Genomic DNA, 12,898 nt, shown 5'->3' on the forward strand with positions numbered 1-12,898 from the left:
CCCCTCTCACGCACAGACCAGGGCCGATAGGGGAGTTGGGGCACCGCCCCTGTCACACACAGAGCACAGAGCACGGCGGATCAGGGGGTTGGGGCACCACCCTCTATCACCCACAGAGCAGGGCCAATCAGGGGGTTGGGGCACCGCCACTGTCACACTCAGGGCAGGGCTGATGGGGAGGTTATGGCTCTACCCCATCACACACAGAGCAGGGCCCGTGGGTGGGGGGCGTGTTGGGGCGCTGCCCTCTGTCACCCACAGAGCAGGGCCGATCAGGGGGTTGGGGCACCGCAGCCTGTCACACACAGAGCCGCAGGGCGATCAGGGGGTTGGGGAGCTCCTCCCATCAGGCACAAAGCAGGGCTGATCAGGGGGTTGGGGCGCCTTCCCCTGTCCCGAACAGAGCAGGGCCGATAGGGAGGTTGGGGCCCCTCCCCCTGTCATACACAGAGCCGCAGGACGATGGGGGGGGGGGGTTTGGGCGCTGCCCCCTGTCACGCTGATCCCGGTGCTGGGAGGCCTCGTGGCTCCGCTGATCCTGGTGCTGGGAGGCATATTACTCTTTTACTGTATAGGATAGAAGCCTGGTGCACAGGTGGGGGCCGGCTGGTTTGCCCTGAAAGGTGTCCTGGATCAGGGTGGGGGTCCCCACTGGGGTGCCTGGCCAGTCTGGGTGAGGGGCTGAGAGCTGTTTGCAGGCTGGCGGGTGACTGAAGCTCCCAACCGCTCCTTTTTTTTTTTTTTTCTTTTTATTCTGGGCCAGCTTTAGCTCTGGCTCCAGCTCTGAGGCCTCTGCTGCTGAAAGCAGGTATTTGGTTTGTTTGGGTTCTATAATTGGAACACTGTATCAACTCCAGCTCTGAGATCCCGGCTGGCTGAAAGCAGGTTTCTGGGGTTTTGTTTAGCTTCTATATTTGTAACAATGTTTCAAACTGCAAGCTCAGAGTCCAGCAGGGCAGGCGGGGAACATTGGTTTCCTCCGTCACTGAAGCAAGCAAGCCTCATGTTAGCTTCAAGCTGCCTGGCTGCCGGCTGCCATCTTGGCTGGCAGTTAATTTGCATATCTCCCTGATTAGCAAGTGGGAAGGGTAGCGGATGTACAGCTAATTACCATGTTTCTCTTTTATTAGATAGGATTCTTATGTTTGGTCTAAAATATTGGATGTCAAAGTATGGGTCATATACCAAAAATGGCTGTGTAGGCTGGTCTGTAATACAATGTAGTAGAGACACATGAGAGAACCTAGATTAAGCTCCCAGCCAGCATTGGTAGAAATAGGAGAGAATTTTAATGAGAGTACTTTACTGTAAGAAACTCATCCATCCCTGATTGAACAGCTTAAGGAAGAAGCCATAATTGACAACCCTGTCTTCCTCTTTTGTATACTGCTCTGACAAAGGCCACAGCCTGTCTTGCATTTGGGAGGTGGGACTAAAGATAATATCTAACATCTGGTTCATTCCTCATTCCCTACAGAAAGACATCACTTTACTCTCACTAATAGCTCCTCTGCTGTAGCACAAATGGCATAGATAGCCTATAAGTATGGAATAAATCAAAGGATGCTGGATTTTGAATTTTTAGCTTCTTTTTTTGGAGCTGAACATTAGATGATGCAAATAAATTGGGTGGTAGCCATAGTCCCTATCATTCCTTCTGTTGAAGTTCATAGGCACCTACACTCCGTGCCTGAGGTTCCTCATCTGTAAATGGAGATTATAGTCATACCAGCAATATTGGATTGTTACATGGGTTAATTTATTTAAGAATTAGCATGTAAAGCATTTAGAAGATTCCTTAGCATATGTTAAACACGCAGTCAGTGTTAGCTGTTGCTGCTATATCTTTTGTATGTGCTAAGGTTTATTGTGCTGCTTTAGGGTTTTGACTAACAAAAGAATAAGAATAATTACTTGAAGTGATGCCAATGTCAAGGTCTAGAAAGAAAAGCAAGCACAGATTCAAAGTAAAGAGGCCTAATCCCACATCTATTCCTGTCACCTGAATGAATCTGTTAACCTCTTTGGGTTTTGGTTTCCTCATTTATAAAGTAAGAAGAGTAGATTAGATGTCTCCAGAGGTCCATTTGTAAAACTGAATGAGATGATAGAAAAGGTTTGGGGGGAAATTTGGAAGAGGTCATGCTGTAACAAAAGATGCTGAGAGGGGTTAATTTTCTACTTGAAAGAACTGAATATGCTTTCAGAATTTTCTTAGGGAAAATTAATGTTCACCATATTGTTCACAGATTTAAACCATAATGCAGTATTTTTCTTAGGCTACCAATTAAATATTGTTTGTCTCCCCTTTCCCCCCACTCCCCGGAAAGAAAATTAGAATTTTTGTTCCTGCTCAATAGCAAAGAAATGAATATTTAATCTTTTGTCTATATAAGTAACACAAGGGAATGCCAAGGCCAGGAAGTCTGAGAAACCACACTTGTTAGCATATATGCTGTAAAATTTAATCCTGTGTTAGTAGGTCAGACAAGTGAGAACTGAAAAATGTGCTGTTTTGAATTGTGAATGACAAAGATAATATTTCAGGTCTTTGTTTACAAATCTCATTTATGTAATAGTTGTCTTACCTATCTTTCAAATTGATGTTTATATATAATTAAACTTTGATTTTTAGTACCATATCAGATCACAGGATGAGAAAATTAGGTTGGTGCTTCGGCTAAGTTTAGGGTATATCAGTTGGTTTTTGGATATATACTAATTTTTTTTTAGATCAGTGAATAGCAAGTTTAAAAGTTGGGAAGGACCTTGTAAGTAGTTTTTCCTAAATTGTACACCTCTGGTGACATCCTAATAATCTATAAAAGGGTTTAGAAAGTATGGTTTGTAACATATTTGCATACAGTTAAGGTTTATGTTCTGAGACTTGAGTATTGAGTATCTTGACTTAATTTGGGGCTATAGTTTATAAATAGTTGAAACACTTAATAACAGATGAGCCCTAACTAAGGAAGGTACTGGGATTAGTAATTTCCTGTATTTAAAAAGTGGTCAAAATAACCATAAGTATGCATGGACTATCATGACAGTATGTTGGGGTAAGAAGTTTTCAGAGAGTTGAAAGTTAGTCTCAGTAATGCTGCTAGCAAATGTAATGCTTCTAGTCATGCAAAGAGAGCATTTTAAACTTTATTTCTATTTTAATATATTTCAGAGACCATCATGCAGACATCAGAGACTGGGTCGGACACAGGTTCGACAGTGACTTTACAGACATCTGTGGCTAGTCAAGCAGCAGTGCCTACACAGGTGGTACAGCAAGTACCAGTACAGCAACAGGTAAGGAGCTGCTGTTGTCAGAGCAGTTGCTGTGCCTTTCATTGTGCAGACCCTTCAACATGACTGTGTTCAAAAATGATTTGGGTTGTCATTTCTGGCACAGTGGGTGCTAAGATAGGCCTAGTTCAGTCCATGCGTTAATTCAGCACATGTTTCTTAAGCACTTCCTGGATATTCTAGATTCTTTTTTGCTAGACTATAGGGATACCACAGTAAATACTCAAACTATAATTCCTATTCTGAAAGAGCCTCTTAAATCTTAAAGAGAACATTTGTTTCTGACTTGACCACCCTATGGAGATTTTAGTCTCCTCTTCTCCCCTCGCTGTTCTTTATCATAACTTCCTATTTTCTCATATTGAAATGTCAGCAATCATGTTTTTCTGTAATTGCCTCACAGCAGTACTTAATAAAGGAGAAGATGGATGTACCTTGTAGGCAGAGATTTTGCCTTTGTGATATTTTAGAAAGTGCCTGGGTGACTGATAAATACTTTTTAATGAAAATTAAATTATCTTAAAGGTCTGGAGGTCTGATTCATTCCATTTAAAAAATTGAGAATGAATTCCTCATCACATGTTTACTACAGGGCTTATTCATACTCGACACTTGGCTTGTTTTGGAAAGATACTGACAAAATAATGCTATTCATGCCAGCTAATAAATAGTTCTGCATGTGGGTTGTGAACACATTGGCCTGTCATTTCTTCTAAAGAGTGGCGAGAAAATAAGTAAGAAAGATTTTGCCACAGAGTATGTTGAAATTTGAGATTTTCTCATAATTTCTTCGTGTCAAGGGGAATCTTTAGCAAATGTTGCTCTTACAATTATAAACAAGTAGTTAGGGAGAGGGATATCTTGTCTTAAATGATAGATAGAGGGATTCAAGGTTATATTTTTCACAAGATAGAAGTTGGTGTGGCAGGGAGAGTGCTAGAATCAAGAAGGTTCTTTGAGTCAGGATTAATAGACATCTGAAGTTTTGTTTTTAGCACACCCTCTTTCTGGTCTCTATCATACACACATACACACACACACACACACACACACACACACACTCTTACACTTACAGTATTAGTTGAACTATATGCAATTGTGATCTATAAAACCAACAGTTTCATATGATTCAATCTATTAATTGTGTTTCTTACCTTTCTTATCTTTATTTTTCACCATTAAAAAGTGAGTCTACCCAAAATGGTGTTTTAAAAGCCTCGGGTATTATTGATGTCATCACTAATTTCTGGACGCTGAACATTTTTCAGGAAAGGGTGCTTATGACATGTTGTGCAAAGAGCAAGTGGAGAACAATTAGTTAGGACAGTATTATATAGAATTTTAAAAAGATAACCTATGAATATTAAGCAAATGTTGAACAATTACACTCACTCTGGTTGGATTTTTGTCTCATTTGTGGAAGAAGAATGGCCGTGGAAGTGTCTATTTCTTACAGTAATGTGGTGGCCATCACATTCCTATCCCCAGAAAGTGCCCTCTTGAGACATTGAAATGTCTGTAAGACACATACCTGCCCCTCTCTCCTTGCCTCTCTTTCCTTCCTCCCTTCCTCCCTTCTTCTCCTTCTTCTTCTTAAAAAATATTTTTATTGATTTTAGATATCATCAGATAATCACTACAGGTCTTATATAGTAGTTTAAGAAGTCAAATAATTCAACAAGTTATTTAAAAAAATACACAAATAAACAGTCCTCAATCTCCTTCTAATCCCATGTCCCTCTCCTCAGAGGCAACTACTTTTGCCTCTTTCTGCCTATTATTTTGATATTTACTTCCATGTTTTCAAAAATAGTACTTATTTTACTGTTTTTTTAAATATATATTTTTATTGATTTCAGAGAAGAAGGGAGAGGGAAAGAGAAATAGAAACATCAATGATGAGAGAAAAATTATTGATCGGCTGGCTGCCTTTTGCATGTCCCCACTGGGGAGCAAGCCTGCAACCCGGTATGTGCCCTGATAGGGAATGGAACCATAACCTCCTGGTTCATAGGTCGACACTCAACCACTGAGCCATGCCGGCTGGGCTATTTTACTTTTTTGTGTGTATTTTAGTTTAAAGCATTATCTTATCATATCCCTCTTTCTGGCCCCTAACACACACACACACACACACACACACACACACACACACATTTTCCATCCCTTAAATTCCCAGTATACTAGGTTAACTATATGCATTTTTAATCTATAAAAACAACAGTTTCATATGTTTCAATCTAATAGTATATTTTAATTTTGGTAGACCATTACTCAATACTTATATTTCCATTATATATATGAATGCTAGCCATATAGTGAGCTGCGTTTATCTTCCTTTCCTACTTGCTGGATTTAATGATCAGGTGTTTTCTTAAAGAAGTCTCTCAGAGCATTTTGACTTGCTCCAGTCTGGATTCAGTGCCTGTTGCTCAGCTGGGATCTCCTTTGCCATCATCCTGGTATTTTCTTAGGTTGGCTTTCCTGTTCCCTGGCTCAGTGTCTTAAATTCTTTCTTGATTTGCTTGAGCACAACTTCCAGTAACTTCCTAAGAAATGGTAAATGTTTTGAGCTCTTATGTATCTGAGAGAGAATTTATTTATCAGTTGTTTTGTAGTTGAATGGGTACAGAGTTTTGGTTTGGAAATAATTTTTTTCAGAATTTTGAAAGGATTTCCATGGAAAAGTGAAACACTATTCTAATTCCTGATCGTTTGTGATTTATTTTTCTCTCTGAAAGTTTATGGAATGTCTTAAATCCCAGTTTCTTGATATTTATGATGCTGTGTCTTGATGTGGGTATGTTTATACATTGTGCTGGAACCTTGGCGGTCCTATTCAATCGGAACATTCATGTTCTTCAGTTCTGGCAGATTTTCTTCAATGTTTTCATTTATGATTAACTCATCACTTCTTCTAACATAGTTGTAATTTTCAAGAGCTTTTTAAAAATTTCATGTACCTTTTCATAACATCATATTTTATTTCAAGTTGTTGATGTTTATTCTCTGTTATATAGTCAGATTCAAGCTACTTTTTTTTGTCTCTGTCATTCATTTTAGAAGCTTTTCTCAGATGTCTGATAATCTTTGGATGCTTATTCATATTTAAAATTTTGAGGGTAAAAGGCTGGTTTGAATGCATGATTAGGTATGGTTGACTTCAGTATACTAGTGTTATGTTCTGGGCTTTTTAACTAGGGACCCTCTTATACTGGTCATATTTTTAAAAAAGACTTCTCTCGCTTCTTGCCTAGTGGATGAATGCTTGGCTCCTAGGAGCTGAGTAGGGGAAAAACAGTTGGGTGTTTCTTGTACTAATTCACTTAATCCTTTTTTTTTTTTCATATGGTATCAACATCACCTCTGCTTAGTCTTCCTCAGAGATTAAATAAAAAATAAACCACACTTGTACCAAAGTTGTGGAAGTCAGTCACCTGTGTTGTAGGGTTGATGATGGGGATCTGCTTGCTTCTTAAATAAAATCACTTTTTATGTTAGATACATATATTGAAAACCAAAAATGAAATTTCTATCAGAAGAAAAAAACCAGTATCACCAGCCATAAATAAAAGATTACTTATACATACACTTTGTTCATGTCCTCAGAACAAATATCATGTACAGGTGGACCACACTTTGGAAAACATTGTATTATGCCATGTGGCTTGTTCGAAAGGTGTATTTTTCAGTTCCTCAATTTATCTTTTTCCTTTTGGACACTCAAGGCAGGTGATACATCCCCTTATACCAAGCAAAGAGCTGAGAACTCTCATTTTCTTTTTGTCTACAGTATTTTATATAATGGATTAGTATGATATTTGTCTGGGGATGGCCATTCAGTTGTCCTTCCAGGATTATTTAGAAGCATTGCTTTCTCCTTTGTAATTTTTTTTTTCCACCAGAACGGTGTTATGTTTGAAGCTCCTTGATGCAGTCCAGTGGTCCCTGTGGTTGTAAATGGCCTGTAACTGATGAGATTAGTGCTATAGTAATTTCTTATTACCCTAACTTGTCTATAATTTTTGTTTTGTTAATGTGCTCATGGCATCTTGAGTGTTTAAACTGTACTAGGATATCTTTAAAATCTTCTAGCTTTTCTCACTGACCCACAATGGATTTGAAATTATTGCATTGATGTCAAAGGTAGTTACTTCTGTTGATTAAACTTTTCATTGTGTCTTTGCTGTGATCACTTTGATGTAAAGAGAGAGCCTATAGCTTACTTTTTAAAATGTTGAGATTTGTAAAGTTATATGTGTTGGAATATTGAGAAACCAGAACATTTTAAAATCATGATATGTAGTTCTGTTTCTTTATATTCTTTAAAGGTTTTCACTTTATAATAAGTACCAAATAAAATGTTGATTCTAAAATTACTCTGTGGTTCTTCATGTATTCTCCATGATCTTAAGAACCAACTTATCACCTTTTCTTAGACAATGATTCAGGAATGGAAAATTGTGAAGAAAGTTTGCATGGTCCAGTTATTTAATGCTTTATCAAAATTCCTATTTTTTGCAGTTTTTCATTAATTTGTAAAACACCATAGAATTTCAGCTTCCAAATACAGGTATTGTTTCACAATTCACTAAAAAATGTAAAAGTATTCGAGTTCAGTATCTTGATTAGAAAGTAAAATTTTGATATTACCTATCCTATTATCTTTACAAGAAGACTTTTTTGCCTGATGGGCCTTTATAGACTATGACCAGAATGATCAATTCTTCCTTCCCTTTCCCTTGCCTTCACTGATTTGTTAGGGCTTCTTTTACATTATTCTTCAAACTGGTCATTTTATGTGTAAATCTGAGGGGTCTTCTGATCCTGCTTATCCTAGAACTGAACCAGAAAATGGAAATGCCTTCTTTTAAAAAAAAAAAAGAGTATATTTTTATTGATTTCAGAGAGAAAGGGAGAGGAACAGAGAGATAGAAACATCAGTGATGAGAGAGAATCATGGATCACCCGCCTACTGCATGCCCCCCACTGGAGATTGAGCCCACAAGCCAGGCATGTGCCCTGATCAGGAATGAAACATGACCTCCTGGTTCATATGTCATAGCTCAGCCACTGAGCCTTGTTGAGGGTGGGAAATGCCTTCTTATTATTCCATTCTTTCCCTAGGCTGACCAGTTTAGATTCTTTGTAAAGTAGAACCTAGATAAACATCAGAACTTTTATTTTTTGTTTTATTCTTTGGCTTCAGTTATTCCATAAATGCTGCTGACATTGAGAATAAGTCCTAAACCACCTTTAACCAGGGTTCCAAGATTTTTTTCTCCCTTTCACAGTTCTCAGTTTTGACTTTCCTCTCAATTATGGTTCCTCCTCTATCTACATCTCTGCTATATCCCCTTTTCCTTGAAAAGGGCCCACATCTTTTCTTTCAAAGTGGGCAAGTGTGTTGTCTGTATAATGCTTCTTCTAAGCATAACATTTTAAGTGGGTGGAACCCTGGAGTTGAGGAGTTTTTATTTGAGTCCAAAGGAATATTTTTTCATAGAATCTGCCAACTTTGTTTTAAGTCTTTTATTATCAGATACTGCACTATAGTCTTTACATTTTCCTTCCCAGGGACTCAGTCTGTTTCTAGAAAGTCTTGGTTATGTAACTGGGACATTGAAGTCTCTTTTAATGTGATAAAAGTTCATTTCAAGGTTTTATTTATATGAGAACCTTTGTTTTTATATAAATTTATATTTAGGAAATGAATCTTTGTCTCAAATTTGAATTGTCAAAATGAATGGAATAGCTATCTGGCTACATTATTTCTTTTTGATTCTGTCAATCTATCACATATTTAGCATTTCTACATAAGTTATGATATATTCTGGAGAGTGAGTCTATTATATACCCTGTGGTCAAAAGGATAAGTGACATTTTGTTTGGGAAAAGATCCAACCAAAATTGTCAGTTTGGTTCTATGCAAAAGGAATTCTTCAAGAAGGATATAATATAAATGAATCTTCTCCAATAGATCATGGAAAATTTTTAAAATTATGCCACAACCTTTAGGAAATAGATTTTAGGAGTCAAAGTTTTATATGAATACTCCTGAGACCCTCATCTTAGACCACAGCCTTAACAGTGGATCATTTATGTCTTCATTTTTGTTTGCCATATTCCTGTGATGTAGTATATCATCATAACCAGAAAGAAAATGTGATAGTAATATATCCATGAAGAATTCTTTTGGTGGAATCAATGAATAGTAATTAAGGCAAAAAAAGATTGCCTATAATATGTTGAATCTATAATAGAATATTATTGAATCAAAATTTGATCAATAGTAACTATAATGTGTCCTGTCGGTAGTTTGGAGAGCGAAGCATGAAGTAGTGAACCGTATCATTCTTGTATCTTGCCTTCTGTTCAGGGTCAAGAAGTTTGCTTTCTGAGCATCTTAGCTCTCATAAACATGAATAGAATTCCTTTCAGTTGAGACCACTATCTCATTTAATCAACAGAATTAAAAATATTTTTCTCTGGTTTGCTCTTACTTGTGATTTGATTCCCATTGGCATGGTTCCCTAAGGGGACAGTGTTCTCATAATTAAGACTGTGGCAGTAAAAGATGGGGTTACATTTTTAAATTAATTCCAGTTGAGTGTCTTTTTGTAAAAAAAACAAAGGGCAATGATTTTAGCTCTTGAAAAGCATATTTATTTTTAGAACCAGACTGCTAGTTTTTAGTATCCTATCTAATAAAAGAGAAACATGGTAATTAGCGTACGACCGCTACCCTTCCCATTGGCTAATCAGCGAGATATGCAAATTAACTGCCAGCCAAGATGGCGGCCGGCAGCCAGGCAGCTGGAAGCGAACATGAGGCTTGCTTGCTTCAGTGATGGAGGACTCCAACATTCCCCACCTGCCTTGCCGGCCTCTGAGATTGTAGTCTTAAACATTGTAAAAAATATAGAAGCTAAACAAAACCCCAGAAACCAGCTTTCAGCGAGCCGGGATCTCAGAGCTGGAGTTATACATTGTTTCGATTATAGAACCGAAACAAACCAGATACCCGCTTTCAGCAGCAGAGGCCTCAGAGCTGGAGTCAGAGCTAAAGCTGGCCCAGAATAAAAAAAAAAGAAAAAAAGGAGCGGTTGGGAGCTTCAGTCACCTGCTAGACTGAAAACAGCCCTCAGCCCATCACCCAGACTGGCCAGGCACCCCAGTGGTGACCCCCACCCTGAAGGGTGTGTGACCAGCTGCAAACAGCCATCATCCCCTCACCCAGGCTGGCCAGGCACCCCAGTGGGGACCCCCACCCTGATCCAGGAAACCCTTCAGGGCAAACCAGCCAGCCCCACCAATGGACCAGGCCTCTATCCTATATAGTAAAAGGGTAATATGCCTCCCAGCACCGGGATCAGTGTGACAGGGGGCAGCGCCCAAAGCCCCTGATCGCCCTGCGGCTCTGTGTGTGACAGGGGGCGGGGCCACAACCCCCCAATCGGCCCTACCCCGAGCGTGACTGAGGGTGGCATCGCAACCTCCCAATCCGCCCTGCTCTGTGCATGACAGGGGGCGGCGCCCCAACTCCCCAATCGGCCCTGCTCTGAGCCCAACCAGAGGCTGCACCCTAGGGATTGGGCCTGCCCTCTGCCACCCGGGAGCAGGCCTAAGCCAGCAGGGCGTTATCTCCCGAGGGGTCCCAGACTGCAAGAGGGCACAGGCTGGGCTGAGGGACCCCCCTTCTCCCCCGAGTGCACAAATTTTTGTGCACCGGGCCTCTAGTACAATATAAAATGTAAGATATTTCAAAGGAACATGCTGATCTGCAATTAAAATAAATATTGCTGTCCCAATAGAATATGAAGGCCCTTTAGTTGACTATTTCTACTGAATATTTGTGAAACTAAGAGCTCCACTATTTAAATAGTTGAGTAGTCATATTTTATGATTCTGTTAAGTAATTTAAAAATATTTTCTCATCTAGTATTAGATATTTGCTTGGGATACCATATTTTAAGAAGATATGCCAGACATTATGTTAAATGTTGGTAATTTTACATGATACCTGACTATAGGAAACTAAGTTTTTAGGGAGATAGATATCCTATATAATAAAAGCCTAATATGCAAATTGACCAAATAGTAGAATGACTGGTGGAACAACCAGTCGCTATGATGCGCACTGACGACAAGGGGGCAGATGCTCAATGCAGGAGCTGTCCCAAGCCTGCAGACCCCAGGCCAGCCAAGGCGGGTGCCAGCGGGGGCCCCCCTGAATGCCCCACCAGTTGCCTCCCACAGAGGGAACTGACCAGAGGCAGCAGTGGTGGGCGGGGCCGGCAAGCAGGCAGCACCAGGCCAAGGCAGGTGCCAGTGGGGGCCCCGCCAGTTGCCCCACAGATCAGCCTGATCACTGACCAGGCCTAGGGACCCTACCCGTGCATGAATTTCGTGCACTGGGCCTCTAGTTGTTATAGAATTAGACACAAAGTGCCTCAGTATAGAAATGGGATTGTTCTTGGGAATAAGGGTCAGTAATATATTTACCAAGGAATGACCTCTGAGCTGTGTGCTGAAGGAAATTTGGAGTTTACAAGAAAAACTGGAAGAGAATATTTTTGGGAAAGAAAAACATGGAATAGCTCAAGGAAAATTAGGGAATCTATGCAGGGAGATGAGAGGTCTAGGAAGTGAGGGATATAGAACAATGTTGCACAAGAACCTCTGGTGGGAGGTTGAGTCAAATGACCCATTGTGGTGTCTTTACATCTGTCTTTTCCCTTGTATATTTATTCTTTTCTTCATCAGTGTATGGACAGAGCTAGACAAGATGAATAAGCTACAGCTTGGTGAGGGACCTACTCACTGGGACTCAGAATCAAGGTAGAGTGGCAGACGTATACAGCTCATCCTGACACAGGTGTGACCATGAGAGTTATAATGTTATGCTCTGGGAACACAGAATAAACTGCCCTTCATTCTGACTGGGAATTAATGGCCTTCAAGGTGTAGACATGACAAATTTGTAGAGAGATTAACAGTAATCTTAAATCTGCAGAACTTTCTATTTGGCCATAAGATTTCCAACATTTAGGTAATATTTTAATGAATATCTGTAGAGATCATGAAAATGTATTAGTCACTGAAACTCACTCCTTGGATTATATATATTAATGGTTAGGATACATATGCTGCAAATACTGTGAATAGTATTTATGGGATAAATAACTTTTTTGTTCTAATTTTGTTCGTGAACCTTGTATCACTACCATGATACATTACATAATTGTTGTCAGTGTTAATTCAAAGACTCTGAAGCTGAAAGAGATCTTAAATGTCATCTGATCCCATGGTTGTTTTTCTTGTTAACCTTTATTTTTACCTGAGTTGCTTTAACCTTTGGACTATTGTGAGTAGTATTGATATGAACATAGGTGTACAAGTATCTCTGTGAGACCCTGTTTTCAGTTCTTTTGGATATATGCCCAGAATTGGAATTGCTTTGGATCATATGGTATTTCTATTTTTAATATTTTGAGGAACTGCCACACTTTTTCATAGTCACTGCACCACTTTACATTCCTACCAACAGTGCACAAGGGTTCCAATTTGTCCACATCCTCATCATCACTTGTTATTTTCT

At 39.5% G+C, this 12,898-nt stretch overlaps 1 protein-coding gene across 4 annotated transcripts in view; it reads left to right on the forward strand.

Moving 5' to 3' along the window:
- RFX3 (regulatory factor X3) overlaps positions 1–12,898 on the forward strand; it is a 289,374-nt gene that overhangs the window by 140,065 nt on the left and 136,411 nt on the right. For all 4 annotated transcript variants that reach the window (XM_059656771.1, XM_059656772.1, XM_059656774.1 and 1 more), the window contains exon 2: positions 3,176–3,300. In XM_059656771.1, coding sequence (XP_059512754.1) covers positions 3,176–3,300 — 125 coding nt within the window. The remainder of the gene's footprint in view (positions 1–3,175; positions 3,301–12,898) is intronic.

This window comes from Myotis daubentonii, chromosome 11 (genome assembly GCF_963259705.1).
Source record: "Myotis daubentonii chromosome 11, mMyoDau2.1, whole genome shotgun sequence".
In the NCBI taxonomy this organism is placed as follows: domain Eukaryota; kingdom Metazoa; phylum Chordata; class Mammalia; order Chiroptera; family Vespertilionidae; genus Myotis; species Myotis daubentonii.